The 25027-nt window shown below is 41.2% G+C and overlaps 2 protein-coding genes across 2 annotated transcripts; one reads left to right on the top strand and one right to left on the bottom strand.

Moving 5' to 3' along the window:
• Window positions 1-181: 181 nt before the first annotated feature.
• On the bottom strand, window positions 182-18175 carry atp7a (ATPase copper transporting alpha). The gene is made up of 23 exons (XM_054598026.1): window positions 17936-18175; window positions 15833-15961; window positions 13498-14002; window positions 12129-12896; window positions 11733-11945; window positions 11478-11641; window positions 11053-11214; window positions 10822-10898; window positions 9662-9884; window positions 9282-9515; window positions 9102-9193; window positions 8471-8598; window positions 7267-7421; window positions 7043-7177; window positions 6637-6831; window positions 5980-6162; window positions 5660-5873; window positions 5327-5473; window positions 5019-5161; window positions 4037-4240; window positions 2784-2901; window positions 2578-2680; window positions 182-2437 (listed from the first exon to the last, which is right to left on the bottom strand). The coding sequence occupies exons 2-23, from the start codon at window positions 15950-15952 to the stop codon at window positions 2164-2166; spliced, it is 4557 nt and encodes a 1518-aa protein (XP_054454001.1). The 5' UTR covers window positions 15953-15961; window positions 17936-18175; the 3' UTR covers window positions 182-2163.
• A 3819-nt stretch (window positions 18176-21994) lies between these two features.
• fbxl3l (F-box and leucine-rich repeat protein 3, like) lies at window positions 21995-24141 on the top strand. Its single transcript, XM_054598061.1, has 4 exons — window positions 21995-22354; window positions 22631-22753; window positions 22989-23160; window positions 23498-24141. Exons 1-4 carry the CDS (start codon window positions 21995-21997, stop codon window positions 24139-24141), a joined length of 1299 nt encoding a protein of 432 aa, XP_054454036.1.
• The last annotated feature ends 886 nt before the right edge of the window (window positions 24142-25027 follow it).

Genomic DNA, 25027 nt, shown 5'->3' with positions numbered 1-25027 from the left:
ATGAATATTTTTTAAAAGATAACAAAAACATGGTATTTGTTATGCAGTACACTGAGGTGATGTGATGTTTAGACTAACTGGAAGAAATAAAATTGATGAAATCTTGTACCTGGTGTTGGTTGATTATGTTCAACTGCAGCTCCACAGCGACATCTTCTGGTTCAAACGGGACACAGCCTAGTGACGTTACAAAAGCGATTTATTCCAAGGCACATAATGTTCAGAAGAGCTATGAAAGACAGAAAACTCGCTCCATTTCACTGCACACAGATCTGAGGCCCTACGGACGTCTTTACAAAAGCAATGCACAAAAACACTTGCACACAGCGCGCTTTGACAGTTACAGAACAAAATGCATCATGGGAGAGCGGCAGGACAAACTGATTGCTCCTTTCATCATCCAAAAGAATTACTAGAGGGGTTCAGACACAAAAATTACAGGAATAGCTGGACTGTAGTGATTATCTCCTGAGTTGACACAGTCAATAGTAATGCAGAAAATCTTTGTTACACTTTTACAGGAGCAAAAATAAAGCATAGACAGTTTAACAGTAGCTGTCTACGATTGAAAGATGTCATCTCAATTATACAACTTGTATCGTGTGATTAATTCATCAACATTTGTCACTCAGTAACTTGCTCTGTGGTACTGCTGAGACACAGCTGTGTTATTCTGCTGATCCTGCTGTGTTGTTCTGCTCCCCTGGGTTTAAAGATGTTTCTTTGATCAAGGGCAACAGTGTGATTCACATAAAAAAAAGCACAAAGACTTACAGCAATGAAAGATAGTCCTGGAAACTATAACATTGTGTCTAGTGTGATGACAGAAAGAAGACAAATGCATTTGCAATAGGCTATTTTTTTAACAGCAGACATTTTGACTCGTCATAGTAGGTGAAGAGTTACTTGTGTTAACATTAACGACGGCTCTGTTAAAAGCACGTGTCCCTCCACAGTGAGACAGCATGCACAATATGAAACTAAAGCAGCTTAATAGGAACCAGCCATCATTCACTTTAGTCTTTACACCTGTAAATGTCCTACTGTGACAAGTCAAAATTTCTCCTGTGAAAAAGGCCCATTTGGCTTTTTCGTAAAAAAACTGCATCAAAACACAAATCCTTCACTTTGCAACGGGCAAATAAAGTAATTCAAGCACAAACTAAGTCATCCATGTAACAGTTTCCGATTGAGTTTAAACAGCGAATAATGTTCACATTCAGTGACTGACATCCTGTGTCATTAGGCAACAATGCAGAGAGCAGACACACCTATAGAAACGTTTGACGAGAGGCTTCTACAGTTGCCATCACCATTCACAGTCTGCGCAGTGATTCATTGACCTTATCTCTGTTCAAACTTTTTCCACATTAAGTCCAAGGTAACCTCTGTACGGTGCTATCTTTGGAATGTGATGGACTTTGCCAAGGTGGCACTTCAATTGGCACTTGGGTAACATTGACATTTAAAACTCACTCCATTAGCACTCCGCACCAAAAAAAATTTCAGCAAGTTACAAGACTTCTTTTCATTGACTGGGTTTCTCTGCTTCACTCAGTAATAACACATTTTGGGAGATTGAAAGTGAAAATTTGCATTTGATTCAACAACTTCATTTTTCACAAAGGATATAATGAAAAAAAGATAAATAAAAGGTAATATAAATACTCTGGAATACAATTATACAACAGTGTTATTATAATTTCTCATTTATGGATATGAGTTAAAGTATAACTCAGTAGCGTCCACTCTTATACGGGGCACCACTGTTACAATGTCTTTGGATAAGTGTTAGAGATTGTCCTGGCAGCTGAGCTGATCATCGTTGTGCTTCCTGGTTGTGGAAGGCTCTGTGGATGCTTCGTTCCCATGCACACACACAGAGTGTCAAAGGGTTGGTCGGAGTGAGCCCGAGGGCGATGACCTCAACAAAAGACAGACTGCAACTGAGGGACAGAAAGCCAGCCCCTCAAGCTCTGTAGTGCATGTGATCAGCTGGTTGAGCTAAAAGAAAACCAGGGACATGTAACTCAACGGTGCCACCCTGAGGCTACAGCAGATGGATGGACCGGAATTCAATGTAACCCTTTAAGCATATCACGGCAGAGCCTTGAATAAACGCAGTCACCATCTATTTCTTCGGCGTATAAAAGTCGTATGTATTCAGCAGAACTCCTCCTCACACAGCGCCTCCCCCACCAGCAGGGAGTGTTTGTCGGGCTCACTGAGCACCAAGCTGTTGAGAGAGTGTTTGTCGGAGCGCAGGGAGTTGATGGAGGCGCGACTGTAGTTCACAATGCGGTCCAGCAGGCTGAGTCTGGGGGAGGGACGACGCATCTCGCCCATGCCGATGTGGACGCTGACGTCTGACAGGCTGCCCTGCCGTCTGTTGTTGCCCAGTCTGGCCTCCAACATCTCAGCTGTGGGCTTAGTGTAACTACACGAAGACAAGGAGAAAGAGGGAGGCACATATGGAAAGTGATTGGAAAGATGGTTTTTAGATGAGTATTATCAAAAGGATGAAAAACAAAGGACACAGATAAAAAGGCCCCAGCAAAGCATTAAATATCTCATTACCATTTGAGTAGAAGGGAGGACAAAACCACAGAGACAGACGACAGAGCCATCGCAGCAGAGCCCATCCACGGCTGTAACACCAGACCGATGGGAAGGAACACACCTGTGGACCGACACGGCTCAGATTAGCGCCGTGGTTGAGATTATTGCAATGAATGATGTCAATGTGATGACATCATTTAAACAGATCTTTTGCAGTGACCTACCAGCAGCAATAGGAATGCCAACCAGGTTGTAGATAAGAGCAAATACAAAGTTGATCCTGATCCTCTTGACAGTCTTTTTAGAAAGGTCAATGCTGGCCACCACATCCAGGAGGTCATTCTGCAGATTAGAAAAAAGGGTAAATGAAAAGGGTTGTAATAAATTGTGCTTAGTACAAAAAATTAAAACCACATTACAAGTAATAACTGCAGAGAGGTTGACACATTTGAGATGATAATAATAGAAGCAATAATAATTTTTGAAAACGGTGCAAAATAGACAAATCATTTTTGGGTAAACAAAACAATTTTAAATCTAGAAGCTTTATTCTGACACTGCACCCATTATGGCTGCATGGTATGAAGAACATATGCAATATGTATGAACAATATTAGTTGTGATAAAAATACTATTAATAGAATATTATTATATTCAAATCTGCTTGATAAAAAAATTAAAGGAAATTATTTTGTTGAACACATGGAACTGAATACAAAAGGCATTTTAAGTATGGCGCACCACACACACATGACAGGGTATTATTAAAATGATTGTGCCAGAGGGAGCAACGCAGCACCTCACGTGGTGTCTCTCACGTTTCAAGAGATGTTAACCAAACAGAAACTGATGTGCATACAACTTGCTGTAGTGATGCTTTACAGTGAGAAAAAACAAAAGCAGAAGGCAAGTCTGGCTTGAAATTACCCAACAATGTGTATCTGTGTAGAAGTTAAAGCACTTCTACAAAGAGAATGTATCTTTTTAAGTTGCTCCCGAAGGCTTGCCATCGGTGTGGACTGTATGTTGCATGAATGTTAGTTAGAGTCTGATGGTGGCACCTTGCATGGTAGCCTGTCATCAGTGTGTGAATGGATGAATGATATGTAATATACTACTGATTGTAAGTCGCTTTGGATAAAAGCGTCTGCTAAATGACTGTAATGTAATGTAATGTATTTCATAGTTTCACGGATAATGTGAAATATCATGTGTTGCCGTCTTGCAAAATATGGCATATTTCAGTCTCACTTGTATTACACGTTTGGTATCATGATACAGTGTTGCATACTGTGCGTTTTCTGTGACATTGTGTTAAGCCTGATCCTGAGTTTCACACTGCCTCTATGCTGCGGGGCAGACATATCATGTTTGATGTTTTCATGTTATGAAACAGCTGATCTGTGACCACAGACATGAATTCATGACAGAATTAAAAAAAAATAATAATAATAATCCTCCAAGCACAAATTCTCACCCTGATCAAAACCACATCTGCTGCCTCTATGGCCACATCTGTCCCGGTTCCTATGGCAATGCCCACATCAGCCATGGCCAGAGCAGGTGAGTCGTTGACACCGTCGCCCACCATGGCTACTCTCTTTCCTGCCTGCTGCAGCTGCTCCACCTTTGCCACCTTGTGGGAGGGGAGCACCTCGGCAAACACCTTCCTGATACCCACCTGTGAGAGAGGCAGAGACGGACAAGCTCACAAACCACAAAGTACAAAGCAATAATGAAATGGCTTTAAAAACACATTTGAGACTGGGGTAACAAATAAAATGGAGCCAGGGGAGGAGGGGTGATATCCAGAATATGAAACTCACACATTTATGAGAGAAAATATTGTAGGGGGAGGGGTTTTGTCAAGAAAACACATTGCTTCACTTTGCAAGGTTGGATCAACCAAACACACCACCGGTAAGGTGAGCTGCCGAGTGCAAAACATTAATCATATTAGTATTTACTGATGTTCATAAAAGAATACGCACATATGTATCTTTCAAGACTGTCGCCTCGCTCAGAGGCCATCCTTACCATAAGCGGCTGGTGGTACCACACTTTTGCATAAATTGTTAAATACCACACTTTTGCATAAATTGTTATATAATATAATACATTTTTTCTCATAACTTTCTTGAATATAACCAACCTCCACTGGCTCCGTAATTTATTTATTTTGACCTACAATGGCCCTAATACACCGTCATAGAGACTTGAATTTAGGTATCACAATATTGTAATAATATGTTCGTATGAGTGTTGGGTTTTTGGGGGTTTATAAATGCAACATATTAGTTTTACATCAACATAACTGAAACGAATGCTTTGTTCTCAGACCATATCACTCTACTCTCCAGATTTTAAATGGTTATGGTTTAAATTTGTATTAAAGCACAGATTTTCACTCTTTATCATATGTCATATCATCTAGCTCTTTATCTTTTTTCTGTCCACACCTGAGCAGCAATGGCTCGTGCCGTCTTGCTGTTGTCTCCAGTCATCAGCACGACTTCCAGACCCATGTTGGTCAGAGTTTGAACTGCCAGCTCAGCCTCCGGTTTCACTGTGTCTGCTATGGCTATCATCGCACACAGCAGATCTACGCACAAATGAAAATACTTTGAAATGAAAATATTGTATTGTATTGTACACAATGATAAGAATACAAATAGTTTTAGACAATTGCATAACTGTTGGCAGTCAGTCAGGAAATGATGGCAAACAGATAAAAAGACTACATTTCTTGTTAAACGGTACTACTCACTGTCTACAGCTACTAGAACAGCGGTGCGTCCTCTGCGCTCATGGTCTATCATGGCCTCATCTATATCCGGTCTAATCTGCAGGCAATTCCTCTTCATCCACTCTCTGTTGCCAATCAAGACAACGTAGTTGGCTGTCTGGACAAGGCCTACACACACACACACACACACACACACACACACACACAGACCATTCAAGTTAGACAACAGCAAGGAAATATAAAAGGTGAATGACATTTACTGTATCAGTACCTAATTAATAATCTAAGGACTAAATTAAATGTTTCAGTGTTTCCGTTGAATACACGCCTTCAACAATGTTTTTCCCAACATACTTAGCGGCTGTGGGTCCATGATGAGTGGATGGGAGCTGGTGGACATCCTGGTGTCACTGATCTGGACGAGGACGCTGTTGCGCTTGTTGTTGTCATCGCTGTCGCTGTCTTCCTGTGTCAGCAGGGCCTCCGTGTTGCTGACCTGACACCGGATGCCACAGCCCGGCACTGCCTGAAAGTCTGTGCATGCGCCAAGAGACTCTGTGCTGAGCTCCTTCACACAGAAAGTAATGAAGGTTTAATAACTGGAGCATATGGAGGATCATGTAGTGATTCTGAGATTGTAGAGTGTGGACGTTAAAGTGAAGGTAGAGACCAACCTGTTTGCAGTATTTGGTGATAGCTGCTCCCAGAGGGTGTTCACTGTTGTTCTCCGCTGTACCCACGATGGCCAGCAGTCGGGAACGAGGCATCTTGTTCCCCTCCACAACTATCTTGACTTGGATAACCTTCGGAGCGCCATACGTGATGGTCCCGGTCTTGTCGAACACCACTGACTGGACCTGACAATAAAAGGAGATATGAGAAAAATGAAAAAAAAACATCCACATCTGAGTTGAATTCATTAACCCTTCCAACCTTCCATAAAACGTATTCATCAGCAATTAACTTAACAAATTCTACGGAGAAGGCAACGAGTGTTAGCCATTCAGAGGCCGAGTAGGGCGGGTCTTCGTGGAATGAGTTTGAGGGAAATTAAACTACCGTAAATAACAGGCCACACAACTGCCAATGGCTGTGTAAGAGGTCATTTGTCATGTGTATGGGAGGGCACTTCAACATTAGCTAAAAACTCTCTTGCACACTTATAGCTAGTGAGCCACTGGTTCAGCTTCCACGAGCCAATTTAGCCCAATGTGGTTTTATAACCTTGTAAAGGTTATAAAAGCCATTTCATAATGGGTACAAATTGACAGTTGGTCTGTTACATAGCTTGCTGACTACACAGGGGTGTCAGAATATCATTATTTACACACCTTATGCGCCATCTCGAGTGGCTCTCCTCCCTTTATCAGGATGCCATTTTGGGCCCCGACCCCTGTGCCCACCATGACAGCTGTCGGGGTTGCCAAGCCAAGGGAACAGGGACATGCGATGCATAACACTGTTATGGAGGCCTGGAAGGCGAAACGAATCACTGCCTCGGTTTTGGAAATGCTCTTGTCGTAACCCTGCAGGGAGGAAATGGGGCTGTTAGATTTTCTTCCTAATAAATTACGAATCCCTTTTCACATCACTGAAAAAAAAGAAAAAGGTAAACAGTAATAAGTAAGGATATCCGATGCATAATGTTTTAAATCAGTAAAAAAATGAATGTATGCCATCTCCTGATGCTGTGCTGAGGAGCTTGGTATAAATATCAAGATTGATAAGAAGACTCACAGGAAAGTATTCCTCCACTAGAGCGAAGTCCAAAAACCCAATGACGATCCAGGCGATGAGCGTGAGGAGGGATATGCCAACAATGAAGGGAACAAAGTAGCCACTGATCTTATCTGCGTACTGCTGGATGGGAGCCTAAAAAATGAAATGTCATACATTTAACACCTGAGCAATTACCATCAAAGCATGTGTGCACAGTGCAGATCTCAAACCAGTTAATTCACCTTTGACGTCTGAGCCTCCTCTACAAGTTTGACAATCTGAGACAGCGTGGTGTCCGTGCCAACATGTGTAGCAGTGACGAGCAGAGAGCCATTCTGGTTAATGGAGCCTGCAATCACACAGCTCCCGGGCTTCTTAGTCACCGGCATGGCCTCACCTGGAGTCACAAAACAACAGCTGTTCAGAAAACACAACAGTCCGAGGCAGCAGACACAGTAGCAGGACATCTGTAGCAGCAAAGACTGCAGTTCTGGCAGACTACATGTTCATTGGTGCTGGCAATTTATCCTTTCATATTAAAAAAAAAAATTGTGATTGAATATTGATACTAATGATGTGACAAATGAATGCTCATAATTGTTGTGGTAAACTGTGTCAATATTGCACCAGTAGGTAACACAATACAGGCCAAACAGCTTAAAAAACACACATTTCAAATTGGAGCAAGAGTGTGTGTCAGCAAGTCAAATCTCTTGCATTGGCTTACTCCTCCGAATACTTACATTTTAGTATAGTATTGTCACCAATAGTGATACAGGGTTCCTACTATCTTTAAGAAATCATTTTCCAGGACATTTTCTTTACAATACAGGAGAGCACTTGGTCACAAACGGGCCTAAGATTTACCGGTCGGCCTTGTAGTGACACATTTAACCCCAGTTTTATTCCTCTTTTATTAATGAGGCAGGGTTCATGATGAAGTTTATTCGGTTCATTACCAGTGAGGGGTCCACTCATCAATGTAAACTGTACAATAAGGCAGTTTTCATAATCAGCACTGCAATTATCTATTTATTTTTTACTTACAAAGCTCTCCTAAACATAAAAACACCTTCTTACACTAACTTGAAATGTAAAATGTAATAAAGCAGTATATCACACCATAATGTACTCTGTTTGGTGTCTTTGTTGCTTTGTTTGTAATGGTTTGTTGCTGTTTTAATGAAGACATACACAATCTTAATTTCAAACCAAATATGCACCTAGGTTTACATAGGCCATCTGAGTGAAGGACTAAAATACAATTAAAATGTTCCTGAACAACGTAGATCTTTTCCAGGATATTAATCACACTTACCAGGTGTTTCCATGACTGGAGAACTAGTTTCCAAATTTCTAGGTATTCCAAGACGTGTGGGAACCCTATGATAGTGAACCCTCAATCAATACTAATAGATACTTGTTCCTTCATTCACTGCAACCAACCTGTGATCAGCGACTCGTCTGCCATGGAGTGTCCCTCGATGACCCTCCCGTCTACTGGAAACTTCCCTCCAGGAACGACTTTCACCACATCGCCCCTCTGCACCAGCTCAACATCCACCTGCTCCTCACTGGAACACACAATGCAAATGTTGTAAACTATGCAGTGTTGCTACAACGCTAGACTTTAAGTACACTATTGCTGTAATCATATTTTACAATACGGCAGAAAACTATGCACAATTTTACCAAGCAGATTTCTTTCAGCGGGATTACCGGATCAAAATGACATTTCCAGTTGTATTTGTCATTTTTTAAAGTAAAGTTTAAGTAACTTGGGATTTTTTCATTTCACATATTAGCATTGGGCATTGCCTAAAATCTGACTTCGTTATTTTAGGTATGACTAATTGTGTTTTCAGACGACATAAAAGATTAAAAACGAGATAAAATCTGGATCCCAGTTGGAATCGACAAATGTGCTATTCCAACTTGTATATGCAGTCTTTGTTTTGTCAAGTGAGACCTTCAACTGACATTTCAACTGCAAACATTCCAATTTGTTGTAATCTTAAACCAACTAAAGATATGAAAGGCTCATGTAAACAAAGTGAGGATAAAGAACAATGAGTACCTGAGAAGGGACTTGTCGCTGCCGAGCGTGACCACTGTGGCCTCAGTGGCTTGTAGAGACATCAACTTGGACAAAGCTTCAGATGTCTTGCTCTGGGTGGAGGAAGAAGATTTCCCAGTGACTAATACATTCAATTAAAGTCCAGCATTTCAAGTAATAGATATCAGTAATGAGCTAAACCTTGGCTATCTGTTCCAGCCAGCGCCCAAGGGAGATGAAGACAAAGAGCATCGGCGGTGTGTCGAAGAAGGTGATGGGGTTGACCTTTGCCTTCTCCACCATGGCAACTATTAGGACGATCAGTGAGTAGGTGAAGGCTATGGTGGTAGCCAGAACTATTAGCACATCCATGTTTGCAGATCGGTGTTTGACTGCTTTGTAGGCTTGAATGTAGAAGTAGCGACCTCCAATAAACTAAAGAGAGGAAAAAACAGAAAAGCATGTATTCACTTAACAGCAAACATTTCATTCAGAGTCTCTCCCATCTCCTGAACAGGCGCCTCTTTCAAAATCAAATCTGTATGTGATGCTGAATGGATCAGTCGATCCCTCTGATTTACCTGTACAGGCACACAAAAGACGAAGGAGAGGAGGTTCATGATGGAGAGGCCTGGGAGCAGCTGTCTCTCCAGGAACATGGCGGCGTGGTAGTGGTTGCGGTCCTCCACTGTGGCATTGTGTTGATGTGACGCATTCATCTGGTGGTCCATGATGATCATGTAGGTCATCATGCCCATAACAGGCACACAGAAAAACAAGCTCACCAGGAAAGATTTCCTCCACCTTAAAGAGCAGAGACAGTTGTGTGTTAGAAATGAATTCATTTTATTCTGCGATCGAGGTTTTATCTCTCCTTACAAATGTGAATGTACATTCTCCAGCACTATAGAGAGCACCGACCCACAAACACTGCATATACACTGCACATAATGCTGAGCAAACCGTCGACAGCCAGTATGCTTGTTTATGAAGTACTATGTAGATAACAAAAATCAAATCATTACAAAGCCCCTCATGACCTTCACTCCCATCGTATTTCCACATATATTTAAATATAACCGTGAGAGATTTTACCGTAAAATAATTAAATAAGTAAATACCCCTTTTGGGAATTTTGAGGCTTTTAGGTGTCTTAAAAAAAGACGCTTGCTAAAAAGTGGCAAAATGAGACAACTAATCGAGTCCACCTTTACAGCCTTGTTGTGTGTAATCGTTCTCATCAACCGTGGTGTAGTTCTTTTGAAATCTAACGTTAGTTTTTTATTTCTGGTGATTTCTTCAAAAGTGGTGTTAATTTATGAAGATTATTTTGCTGAGACAAAAGTTCATAAGCTTGTGTTTTCCACAGCGCTTATTTTTTTGCAATAATCCAAAAACCCGTTTGCTCTTTGGTGAGGGAACTCTTGCAATGCTCGATTCCGAGGCTGGCCTGTAAAATTACGTAATCACTGCTGCACTTTATATAGAGTTGGGTGTTGTAATAACAGAATTCATTGAGTAATGCTGAGTGGGGCTCTTTCCACTTGACCTAAAACAGAACTGTTTTCTGAGAAAAAGTCAAACTAAATGTTTAGTCATCATAAAAAACAACAACATTTGGTATAAAATGGATTCAATCTACATTAAACGACACACTTTTGGTTAGAAAGATTGATTAGAATCACTATAAATACATAAATGGGGGCATGTTCTTGGTGTACAAAAACAAAACGATACTTACTGTTTAATCTCTTTGCTGTGGTCCAGGTGACTGGCAGTGCGGTCACGCTTTACCAAAGATGCTTCAAACCCCAGATCCTATAAATAACAAATTACTGATCAAATTTCTTCCTTTATAATTAAGCACTTTATATAGAAAACAAAAGGTGTTATTTAAGTGGTAAAGGGCTCGCAAATTCTCTGGTTTGCATGAAATAACTGAACCATTAATTAAAAATTATTTAAAAAATACCTCGATCAGCTTGATGACATCTCGCGGCCCTATAATTTCCGAGTCGTACTTAATGTGTGCTTTGTTGGTTGCCAAGGCAACAGAGGCATATATAATCCCCTTTACTCTCATGAGGCTGGATTCAATTTTGTGAACACAAGAGGCGCACGTCATTCCCCTGACCTGAAAGAAGGTGAAGAGGAGCAGTCAAGTAGAATAGAAATATATTAAAGAGGGTATAAAGTTAGGAACAGATGTGATTTATTACATCTGCTGAAAAGAGGTTGATCTCTTTTTCAGACATACATGTCTACATATCTTCTCAACTAGTGATAAAAATGTTTATCCATGGATTTCATATTGTGGAAATAAATGATAAGTTGAATGCATCAGTTCTTCTTAATGTACAACAAACTTAATGTCAATGCAGCCTTACGGTGACTCACCACTAGTTCTAGGTTTCCATCTGAACCTTCGTAGTTCTCCATAACGGAGGCGGTGAAGCCCAGCTCCTTCACACACTCAGCAATCTTCACAGGGTCCATGAGCTTTGGGTTATAACGCACCTCTGCTTTACTGGCCATTAGTGCTACCAGCACCGAGTAGATACCTGCACAACATTAAAGATGTTCCATTTAGCTACTGGAGAAAGCAATGACATACGATTAGTCCTTGTTATTTATTTCAGTGTTTTTACAGACCAGATTCATTCTTGAGGTTTCTCTCGATGTTTGCCACACAGGAAGCACAGGTCATCCCTCCTATCTGGATGTAGCATTTAGAGTGTGTGTCTCTGTCAGGTCCCTGTAGGGTTTCTTTGTGTAGGTCACTGTCCAACTCCTTATCTTTCACATGTGAAAGACTCGAAGACTTTGAGAGACTGGGATTTAGTGCAGGCAGCAGAGAATTGGTCTCTGTGGAGAACAAAAGATAGCTTTTAAAAGACAAATTCAGCTCTGACGTCTCAACCTCACAGTTCAACTACTCCCACTAGCCAAGGAGCATCCAGAGGTAACAAAGATAAATAAGTTAAACTGTTTGATCCATCACCCTACGTGAGAAAGTAGCCGTCTCAAAAACCACATCAACTATCTTACCTGGCAGGAATGCATCAAAGCCCATGTCCTCTATGGCCTCCCTCAGCTCCTCTGGTGTGGTCAGGAGTGAATCATACTCAAAGGTCCCCTGGTGATCAGACAGAGAGACCTGGGCTGAAATCACCCCCTTCCTTTGGGAGATCATGCCTTCGATGGACTGGACACAGGAGTTGCATGTCATGCCCTCGATGTGTATATTAACTACAGATGCTAGAGGCTGGGTAAAGCAAGGCTGAGAGGCAGCAGGTTTGGCCTGGGTTGCTCGTGCAGGCCGAGGTGGCGATAAGGCAGGCGTGGGCGATGTGGAAACAGAACAGAGAGGGCCAGAGGAGTCCCAGGGTTGAGTCTTGAAGTTTCCTGGAGGCAGAGCCTCAATGGCCTGCTGCAACTGAGTCACAGTGACCTTTAGAGGATCATAGCAGATGGAGGCCTGCTCCTTCTCCAGAGAGACCTCCACAGAGGAGACACCAGGCAGCATAGAGATATTGTCTTGTATATTGACCACGCATGAACGGCAGTGCATGCCTTTCACCCTGAGCTCGACAAGTGTCGTGTCTATGAAGATTTCAGTCTCCTCTGACGGCGAAGAAACCGTTGTTTTTTGAGAACCAACCAAACGTTCGATTTCACTGGGGGACAGCTGCAGGGGTCGAGGCTTGGACTTGACCAACGCCTTGAAGCCGGCCACAGCAATCTGGTCTGTGATGGTTTGGACAGTGATGAGGTAAGGCAGGTACACGATTGTAGCTTCCTGAGTCTCTAACCCAACTGTTGAGAATAAAAGACATGACAAAGTTAAAATATGCAAAGCAGGAAAGAGTTTTTAGAAAAGTGACTGTGCATGAAAAGATGACGCAGATGTTTGCAATCAAAGAGGCATCAAAAAAAAATCACCAAAAATTCAACCGGTATGTTGGATCCTCTTCTTTTAAACTAAAGACGACAGAGCTTTTGTGGTCACGGAAACTCAAATTTATTAGAATAGCCTCTTATCACAGGTGGGTGGGTTGAATGTATGTGGGTACTGGGAGATTGTCTCATGGGGGTTGAGGGGTGAGTGGTGCTTACAGCTGGCAGCTTATACAACCAGTTCAAACACAATGAAAAATTCTATATTCTGCAAAAATTATCCTGTCTGTATTCATCACAACACCACCAGTGGAGGGATTTCATTAGTCATAGTCAAAACCCCACAGAGCAGCCTGTCAGTGGTGAACATACAGAGAGACAGACAGACACAATGACATGACAGACTTGTTATCTTTAAGATGTGCATTCCTGTGTATTGCAACAACTGTGCTAGAACATCACTTCTAGCTGAGTTTGGTAATGCATAACTAAAAGCTTGTGAGCAGTTCAAGAACATCACCTTTGATCTTTTCAATCCCTTTCAGTTTTCCGATCTTCCCTTCAATCGTGGTGGTGCAAGAGTGACAGGTCATTCCTTCAATGTTCAACTTGAGGAGCACCACCCCGTCTCCCGTGGCATGAGATGGAGACAAAGCTGGGCCTTTCTGCATTGGACTGCTGGGTGTGGGCTTCTCCAGAGGTGTTAAGACCGCCACCACCTCACTCAACTGCTGCGCAGAAGTCAGGGAAGGAACAAAGGTAACAGTGATGCCCGTCTGGGCTGGGCTCTCTCTGACATCCAACACCCCCTGGGACTGGGACAGCTTCTCCAAAGCCTCCTGTTGGGCTTCAGGTGTCAGGCCTGAGGTGGGGATCAGCTGGGTATCTGTAGAGACGGGTGTAGCTGTGATGGAGTCTGATAGACTTGATTCAAAGCCCATGTCCTCGATGGCCTCTGACAGAGACTCTGGGCTGTGTTGGCTGTGGTCAAATATGACAGTGGCATTCTTCTGCTCTAAAGACACCTAAAAAATAAAAGGTGTGGGTTGAGCAAGTAATAAAGTTATTACAGAAAGTACATCCATAAAATGTGAAAGGAATCAGGCTAAGCTAAATCAGTTGGCTATCACTATTGACTTGAGTTTTTTTATACTACTGATCATTTGGTAATTAACTCAAAGTTAAAGCTGCAAGCAGCAATGAACGAGCCCTTGCCCGTTCCTGGCGAAGCGGCCAAGCATTAAGAAACATTCAGCACGATTGACGAGTGAATTTTTATTCACTGGTCAATTACAAACCAGTTGGCCGTCACTCTTTCATGGATCTGACACCGCGCATCTCTGTTCTCAAAATGCCTGCTCACCAAAACTTTGATCTGCGCTTCATAGGAGTAGTAAGCTTTGTAGGGCTGCATTGATTTTTTGATTTTTTACATTTGAAGCTTGGGTTTAGGTTTTCGAACATAGTCTGTCGTCATATTTTGTGACATTATCAATCTCTAAAAAGGGGGGAAAAAAGAGGATTTTAAGTTATTGTGGTTATATGAATGTAATTAATGCTGCTGTTACATGATGCTAAAATGTCCCGTCAATACAGGTGTGTGAGGGAGAGTAAACAGTTTTTGATGCAGGGAAAATGTCGTTTATGAATATATTTTTTTAATCTTTTCTCCCAAAAAATTGACTTTTGGACTCGGACAATTATAGCGATGAGAAACGCCCGTCGCTTGCTGTGTGTGTGTGTGTGTGTGTGTGTGTGTGTGTGTGTGTGTGTGTGTGTGTGTGTGTGTGTGTGTGTGTGTGTGTTTAAGAGAAAGGGGAAAAAGAAGGTGGAAGGTGGACTTTTTGTGGAGTCTAAATGAAACATGATGATATGTTATATAGTTGCACCAAGCACAGACAAAGGGAGGTGCTGTTTTAATAGAGGAGTCATTGCTGAGTCATTGCTGCTTTTTTTTACAGCCAAACTGTAAAACTGCATAGTGTCAAAAGAGGACCCTATATATATTTATATATGACATGGCCCAAGCTCACATTGTGTATTGTCAGCATGATGACCCTTAACTAAACCATTTCCTCTTTAGCAAAAAGGAAACATGTGACACACTGCAGGGATCACTTGACTGAACCATGAGTTACAAACCACAGTGGGGATTTAGTTGTGTGTGAGTGGGCCTGCCTGTTGGATTAACTTTTCTTTTTCTGAGAATGAGAGACGGGGGAGGGCAAGGAATGAGACAATGACTGTGGTTCCAAGGAAAATCTATTCATTCCTTCCAGACACTGTCTATATAAATTAACTTAAAATGACCCAGGAACTAAATTCTCTTAAGACATAAATGACATTTCCTGTGGGTACGGACTGCACATCGACCTGCTGTCACAGTCCTGCAAAGGGCAGTGCTTAATCCGAGCACAATATTACGTTATCTTCTCATTTAACCCCAGCCTGAGGGGTAAACACACAATAAACAAAACAGAAGACCACAACTATTGCAATTAAGCTATCTCTCATGGCTTCATTGATGCTACTTTGTTGTAAACCAGACCAGTTAGTCCTGAGGGAGTAAGACTGTGGGATTCATCAAACTGCATTACCCTAAAATGGACAGGGACCTTTAGTTAACATAATAATGTCTATATATCTGCCTTTTTAACAAGGTTTTAATACTCTATTCTAAAATACAGATTCATGGTACAACATCCATGGTATTCATTTTAGATCCGGTTTTAAACTGTGCCAGCAAGACATATAAAGTTAAAAATATAATTAAATTATATATTAATTATGGAAAAGAACACTGTTTGACTAGAAACGAAAAGATTTTCTTATATCCTTGCAAAGACTGAATTTACCTTTATATGTATCACTCCAGGGAGCAACCCGATGCGCTGCTCGATGGACTGGACACAGGAGCCACAAGTCATCCCCACCACTCCAAGGGAAACTGAACACAGATTGACTTTCTGTGTCATGATTGGTTTCTATAAAAGGACACAAAAAGGACAGAATTTATTCAACATAAAAAATTGACATGCATCGTGAAGTCTGGGCAAATGCTAAAAGAGAAAGGATGGCTCTTCTCACATAATGAAACAAAAACAACAGGCTACTAAAAATAGATTATGACAGTCACTTTGGAATCCGGGGCGGATAAAAACAACACAAGATTGATTTATACATTTTCAATATAGTTAGAGGCCCTATGCTTTAAATCATTTATTTTATTGTATTCAAAATCCAAAGAAACATTCATATCTTACTGAGAAGCACAGGACCTGATAGCGGTGAAAAACAAAGTGTTGAACTAAAAAGCGATATGAAAGCACCTCACAATGCTACTTATTTTAAAAGAAGCCAGGATATCGCGCCCTTTTTAAAAAATGGTTAATCAAATTTATTTTTTCTATCTAGGAGATTAAGGTTCAAAATGGACAAATAATCATGATTCAGCTGTGAATAAGCAAAGAAAAAACTGGGGGCTGCACTAATGCTGCCAAATTAGATTCATTTATATAACCTGTGATCAGCGTTTTGATCGTCACTTGACAAAAAACAAAAATACAAAGATTCTTTGTACATATTGTACAAGAATGTAAACAATGTAAAACCACAACAGGAGGTTAGTGTTTCCTTGTTTCCTTGCTTTGATGGAATGATTTGGTTATGAAGCCACGGCAGATTAAAGCTCTGAAGGTTATGCCACTTTCTTTAAAACTACAATCACCTCCAGATGTTTAAAAAAGCCAGGTAACATAAACCCAGATCTTTACCACAAAGTCAATGTGTACATGAAATATGATAATAGTCACCTTCTCTTGAGTTTTGAAAGACACCTGCCACACCAACACAAGGTCATCTTTGTTGTCGAGCTTGGTCATATGGACTACAGCCCCTCTGGATGTAATGATATCTAACCACAAACTGATGAGTTGCATAGTCAAATGCTTCCCAGGTTTGAGAAGACACTGTGCAATTATAGTTATAATAGTTTTCTGTCTGTATATATGATATTTCAGTTATTGTAGATTCTTTACTGTTTTTACTGCTTATTTATAATGCTTGTTTTTTTATTTTGTTTTTCTTTTACTATGTCTCTTGTTCGCACTATAACCTATGCTGCTGTAATCCTGTACATTTATAATAAAGGATTATACTATCTTATCTTATCTAAGAGTTTACATCCGAGTCACCTATCTAGATGAAACCCATTCAGGGCAAAACAAATCTGCAAGGCTAAGAATCAAGTGAAATATCTGACTCAGTGAAAACAAATGCAATTCATCCACTACAACACTACAAAGGTACTAAGGCTGTTAGTAGTAGCTACATTATCTGTGTGTGTGTGTGTGTGTGTGTGTGTGTGTGTGTATATATATATATATATATATATATATATAATGCAGTACCAGTCAAAAGTTTGGACACACCTTCTCATTCAACTACTTTGAAGAATGTAAAATATAAAACATATTCTGGTTTGTTGAGCATTTGTTTGTTTACCACATAATTCCATATGTGTTCCTTCATAGTTTGGATGTCTTCAATATTAATCTACAATGTAGAAAAAAATGAAAATAAAGAAAAACCATTGAATGAGAAGGTGTCCAAACTTTAGACTGGTACTATATATATATACACACACATACATGTGTGTATACATATATATATATATATATACACACATATATATATATATATATATACACACACACACACACACACACACACACACACACACACACACATATATATATATATATATATATACACACACACACACACACACACACATATATATATATATATATATATATATATATATATATATATATATATATATATATAGTACTGTCTGCTTAAAGTCAGCAGGAGTTCAGTGATTCTTCCCTCAACATTTGTAAACACAACGTGTCACCTGTTAGCATGCTAACGCGTTAGCATGAACGCTGTCTTACCTTCCTCAGGGAGACGAGCAGCTAGCTTCAGGCTAATGACGTCGCCTGTCAGACTGCGTGGCTAAGCTAACTAGCTAGCGAGCTTCTCCTCTCCCCCCTACGTTACAAGCAACGACGCGGGCCCGTGGTGGCATCGTGAATGACGGACAGGGCTCTGGTGATTGTTTTCGTCCCCTGTTATCACGAACATCGGCTTGTGAAGCTGTTTTCTCTTCTTCTTCTCATGCCGACGTCACTGACGTCCGCACACCGACGCGTCACAGCCAAGGGGCGGGGCTTCAGGGCAATGTATGGGGTAAATATTGCCTTCAATTTGCCTTGTAAGGCTGCATTTTCTCCCACGTAGCATTCGATTCCTACAATGATTAGGGGTTATATGAACTGTGTTGAGACTTATATAAGTTAAGACTTATTGTATATCTAAGTCATGAGTTGTTCTGTGTGTTTGCCAAACACACTACAAAGATGAGGTGTGAGCCTAACAGGCAAAACTCAGGGTGATAATTTAGCAATATCTAATTCCTTTCACCATTGATTTGTCTGATCATTAAGATAAGATAAGATAAGATAAAATAAGATAAGATAATCCTTTATTAGTCCCGCAGCGGAGAAATTTACAGGCTTACAGCAGCAAAGAGGATAGTGCAAACAAGAGACATAGTAAAAAAACAAGATCAAAAATAAGTATTATAAATAAGCAAATGAGCAATAAAAAAACAGTAAAGAATCCACAGTAACTGAAATATTATATATACTGACAGAAACTATTATAACTATTGTATTGCACAGTGTATTTGTATTGCAGAGGTTTTTAGTGTCATGTGGTCTTATGACACTAAAAGTGTCATACTTTAGTCTCATATTACTCGTTGACATCATTCAACAGCTTGTATGGTGAGGATGGCATTTAAAGGCAAACCCCGTTATGTGACATAAACATATACCCTGGTAATATAAATTAACTACCGGTACTCTCTCTCTGTGAGTGGCTGCTGGTCAAAATTTTGATGAGAATTAGAAGGATGAAGAATTCAATAAATGGCTGTGTGATATTTGATATCTGTGTGAGTCAGTCCCTAATTAAGATTCCCGGGAATAGACCCCAGGAGGAGAATTTGTTTCCAAGGTAATGACTAATAGGGATCCAAATAAACAATAAACACGTCCTCTTAAAGAAGCCTTGATATTGTGAAGAAAAAAAAAACCTTGAGTCAGTTATATTTCTATTTAAGGCATGGCTGCGTGCATTTGAAGGTCTAAAGATGCAGAAGGCAAACTAGAAAAATTTACACTGGAGTAAAGCTGATTTCAAACATCTACTATAGATACTAATAGCTTTTCTGTCACCATTTATCACTGCCCGTTCAATCACTTATTATATGATACTGATCGACAGTGTTTACAACACCATCTGTTAAAAATCATATGGGAGTTAGATGTTGTAGTAACCATGACATGATAAAGGGCATACAATATGGGAAACATTTGCAACAGAGAAGGGTAACAGTGGTTTATATGGCCACACACACACTCTCTCTCTCTCACACACACACACACACACACACACACACACACACACACACACACACACACACACACACACACACACACACACACACACACACAGTATGCAAAATGGAAAACGCAACCAAACCAGCATCAGGGCTGCCAAGTCTGTAAAAGTACACATGTCCATACCAAACTCATAAATTAGTCTTAATGACAGTGAGTGCATTGCTTTATGTGAACCTGCTTTTAAAATCAAAACTAAAGACTGGCCATGTAGTTAGGAGCAACAGAGAGACTATACTGTTATATTGCCCTCATGGATGCAATACAAAGATCATAAATGTTTAAAGGGCTTTAATTAGCCACATGAAAAGGAAAATAAAACATGAAGAAGCACCAAAGACCAACAGTCCAAAGACATGCAGCTTAGGTGCATTGAAGACTCTAAATTGCCCGTAGGTGTGGATGTGAGTGTGAATGGTTGTTTGTCTCTATATGTCAGCCCTGCGACAGACTGGCGACCTGTCCAGGGTGTACCCTGCCTTCGCCCATTGACAGCTTCCAGCACCCCTGCGACCCTTAACTGGATAAGCAGGTTACGGAAAATGGATGGATGGACACACACTTTGACACATTGACCTACTATCCCAGCACGCGTGCACATAGTATCCAGTGCAATGTAAATACATGTGTAAAAGCACAGGTAAAGCCACTTTAATGAGAACAGGAGCGTGTTTTCCCCCTTATTATGTAGATATCGCCTCTATTTCTCTCATCACGCATGCTGGTGTTTAGAGATGCAGATCTATGGTTTGCTCACGTGTACCGGCTGCCAGCCCGTCAAGCTGTCGTTAAGGCTGTGAGGAGAGCTTATTGTGGGAGCTGCTCCTGCTGCCCTATATCAGGAACACACAGCTTTACTCCACACGTCTCCAGCCATGGCTCCAAGTGAACACTGTCTCGTCCAACGGCAGAGCACAAAACCGGGAGGAAAGTGTTGTTTGTAAGCAGTTCATGTAAGTAAAATGTGTTTTTATTGTCTAATGATCATAAAGTGTCAGGATTTCTGTGAACTCCTACCTGATGCCACAGGTGATGCTTTTTTTCACTTTATTTCAGCTCATATCAATGGACTGGTTGATAGGAATGATTTAAACATAAGCAGTGCAGTATGTGTCTACAGTATTAATCATGACCTTAACGAGCTGTCTGAAGCAGCAGTCACCATAGTATCACGCTTCAAAATATGTTGTAAATTATTATGTATATCCCGGACCAACATATCTGTCTGCAGACTTTACAAGCAATTTACTTTTGAAACCTGAATCTTAAACCTCAGAACAGCTCTGGTTCATGAAACGAAGATACAATTAAACTGTATTTAGAAGGGTTTTATAAATAAGCAGGCCAATGTACTTTTGCTCTGGTTTATGCTCTTAGATGCTTGTTTAAGAAAGGAGATGCACTTATGACTTCTGGTGACTAGTAGTTCTCTTGAATACCTATGTTGAATACACTTATTGGAAGTCGCTTTGGATAAAAGCGTCTGCTAAATGACTGTAATGTAATGTAATGTAATGATGATTCTGAAATTAAAATAGCTCATATTCAGGCGAAGACTGAAATGCTGAGGAAAATATGAGTCCCCAGTTGTGAACCTAAGCAGTGTGACATTTCACATTGGTGGTTCATGCATACGTATAGATTACATCAGTTTATCCTGGGACCTAGTGAAAGATTGCTTTGAAAATATCTGAAAAAAGGCTACAGCAAAACTTTTAATTTGTCCTAGTGTTTTGACAAGTTCTTCAGGTAAGTTTGCTATTCTTCAATACATGTAAGTATTGGCTTCTCATAGACGCTAAGGTCCTATATCAGCAGAGGCAGTTGTCCTGTTCATGCAGGCAAGCTTGCTATGAATTAACTCAGTAAACGATTGGAAGAACACAAGCAGTGCACCCTGCATTTTCACTGAAATTACTGGTTTATTTATTAAGTATGTACTATCTGACAGTTCATTTAATAAACGTTTATTATTATTTATCATTGATTTATTGGAGTCAATACCAGTCAGTGTGTTAAAAAAACATCACGTGAAAGATAAAAATAAACATTTTCAGTAATGACACTGAATCAAATTTAACAGCTGATGTACACTACTGATGTGGTGTTAAAAACAAGGATTTTACAGAGGGGGAGATGTTTATCATTAAAACGCCTGCCGAAGAATTGACATGCAGTGTTAATATGCTTATTGAAAATGTAATGTACGTCTTGAGGTCTTATAATCAAATAACTACATATGTTATGTAGGCAGGGAGGGAGAAACTAACCTTATTGTAGATGAAATTAACAAACTTTGCCTGGTTTCAGCCACAACGTTAGAGTGTTAGATAGTACTGTCTCTCAGATCACAATACACTGATAGTAAAGTATAGTATGTACTGATATGCTGATGTACACACTGTGCATTGATCCTTTTACTGTTTGCATTTAAACGTTGAACAGTTCCTAATCTCGTGATCCCACTGTGTGCGGATTTGTTTCAGAATGAAACGAGGAAGGACAGGTCTCAAATCAAAGTGCCAGCGCTTCTCCTCTCAGGAGGGGAGGGCTCAAAGACAGAAGCGAAGGACATCCAGCTCTGCCCCGTCTTCAGCAGAGGACTGGGGAAACCTGCCCCACTACGTCGTCTTGCAGATCTTCCAGCATCTGTCCCTCGTTGACCGGGCCAGGGCCTCGTCGGTGTGTCGCTGCTGGAATGACGTCTTTCACAGCCCTGATCTGTGGAGGAGGTTTGAGTTTGAGCTCAATCAGCCGGCCACGTCTTACCTGCGCTCCACTCACCCTGACCTCATTCAGCAGATCATTAAGAAGCATGCCCAGCACCTGCAGTACGTCAGCTTCAAGGTAAGAGCCCCTTCCCTGCTGTCACCCACTACTCATCTCTATTTCACTTCCTCCTCCATTTTCACAACACAGCTGCCTTGAAAAACATATGTTGCCTCCTTAATCCAAACCATCTGCTGCAGAATTGATCATGACGCATCAGCTGCCGAGGCATTAATGGCCTTAACACATCCAGGGCTGAGATTATTCGTACAGTACACCTCCGCCTTTCCGTTCCTCATTTTTTGTGTGCTTTCTTATTTTTACCCAAATGGTGAATCACTGCTGCTAAATCAGGTGGACAGCTGCACAGAATCTGCAGAGGCGGCCTGTGACATTCTCTCCCAGCTGGTGAACTGTGCCATTAAGACCCTGGGGTTGATTTCCACAGCACGGCCCAGCTTCATGGATATATCTCAGGTAAGAGACTACCTGTGCTCCATACGCACATTTCGACACTTTCACTGCTGCCATGTTTGATACATGCAAAAAGCCTGATTAGTTACATCATGTCCTCCGTTTGCATGTCAACCTGAGGTCTGCTATCATCTCCCTTATCCCTCATAATTAGTGGCTGTACAGTGATAAAAAAAACCTGCACATTTATTCAGTGTAAGACATTCTGGTTTAATCAGCTTTGCTTGTCCCTCCTCAGGCTCACTTTGTGTCTGCACTGACGGTGGTGTTTGTCAACTCCAAGTCCCTGTCCTCTATCAAGATTGATGACACGCCCGTGGACGACCCATCCCTGAAGGTGCTGGTTGCCAACAACAGCAACACCCTAAAGTTGCTGAAGATGAGCAGTTGTCCTCATGTCTCCCCAGCAGGTCGCTGCACATTTTTAATAAATGATGTGTTTTGTTGTGCTTTTGTTAGTCAGCAGAGTAGAGGGCGGGCAAGAAATGAGAAGAGAGCGATATGGGGAATGATGTTCAACAAATGTGTTGGCCGGGCTTGAAGTACTACTACATGGTCAGTGTATTTAATTCCTAGGCCACCAGGATGCTCCATCATCTTCTTTACTAATTTACAGGTCAAGATAGATGTTATTTCAGTCTGGACCAAAGCGGTGGACTGAATCCCTAGAGCCACGCTGATTATTTGTTTGATTATTTGTTTCTGTTCCCATTCTGATGTAACTCGGACTTGTCTTTCTGTCCTCAGGTATCCTGTGTGTAGCAGACCAGTGCCATGGACTCAGGGAGCTGGCGTTGAACTACCATCTCCTGAGTGACGAGCTCCTTCTGGCCCTCTCCTCTGAAAAACACGTCCACTTGGAGCACCTGCGCATTGACGTGGTGAGCGAGAACCCCGGGCAGACGCATTTTCACACCATCAAAAGAAGCAGCTGGGAGGCCTTGGTTCGACACTCACCCAAGGTCAACATCGTCATGTACTTCTTCCTCAATGATGAGGAGTTTGAGCCATTCTTCCATGAGGAAACTCCCGTCACCCACCTGTACTTTGGCCGGACAGTAAGCAAAGAGATGCTGGGCCGCATCGGACTGAACTGCCCACGGCTGGTGGAGCTCGTGGTGTGCGCCAACGGCCTGGAGCCCCTGGACGAGGAGCTGATCCGCATCGCCGAACGCTGCAAAAGCTTGACTGCCATCGGGCTAGGCGAGTGTGAAGTGACCTGCAGCGGCTTTGTGGAGTTTGTCAAGATGTGCGGGGGCAGGCTGACTCAGCTGTCAATCATGGAGGAGGTGTTGATCCCGGACAGCAGCTACAACATGGAGCAGATCCACAGTGAGGTGTCCAAGCACCTGGGCCGCCTGTGGTGCCCTGATATGATGCCCACCTGGTAGGCTGACATGAAGCCAAGGCTGAGGGCTGCAGTGTGATAGGCTCTCACTTGTATTTCTACCTGCAGTAGATTTGATGTAAGACTGAAAATGTTTACTGACTTAAAAAGTGACTGTCTATCTGTCTGTCTGTCTATCTTGTAAGCTTTGTCTCTATGCATTGACACTGTGATGTGAAATCTTGCAAAGGTTCTTTTAGTCTGTGAAGGATGCTCTGAATTTACAGTCACGCACTGCAACCTTTTAACTATTGTGCGTAAAGGATGTGGATCTTGCATCCGTTGGCTTATATTAAAAGCATTAGGGTTAGGGTAAGGGGGGGGTGAAAATGTTATTCTTTATCTTATTGCTACATCCCTGTAAGTCTTAAATCACCTCATCTACTCCTCCTTAATTCAGCGATTTCCTACATTTACCAGGATACAGTTTGAGGCTACGTCTGGCATAGAGGACTCAGAATAGTGATACTAATGCAGCACAGGGAGAACAAGAGTTTCCAGTTTAGGCAGAGCAAGAGTCACAGCTTGATTTAAAACACAATTGGTCTTTTGTATTCTTGTGTCGGTGGAGTTTAATAATTGATCCTGAACTACAACTATTTAATTTGGTTTTCAATTGTCAGTAAAACATCTGAAATAACTTAAAAGGTGCTATAACATATTGAACTCATCTAAACCAAACATACTACTATCCTCTTTTTTCCCAGCTAAAATTATTTTAATTTCCTTTCAAATTGTCATTTAAAGCCCATGTTCTATAAGCTTATAGTCTGACATCTAAGTTGATGAGACAATATATATAGAGCCAACAAACTCCATTCTTTCTGCACTAAAAATATCTCCATGTAATGTTTATCATTAATGTCATCTTCTAAATGTGCCCAGTAATT

Source organism: Anoplopoma fimbria, chromosome 4 (assembly GCF_027596085.1).
Source record: "Anoplopoma fimbria isolate UVic2021 breed Golden Eagle Sablefish chromosome 4, Afim_UVic_2022, whole genome shotgun sequence".
In the NCBI taxonomy this organism is placed as follows: domain Eukaryota; kingdom Metazoa; phylum Chordata; class Actinopteri; order Perciformes; family Anoplopomatidae; genus Anoplopoma; species Anoplopoma fimbria.
This window is presented reverse-complemented; position numbering and strand designations above follow the sequence as displayed.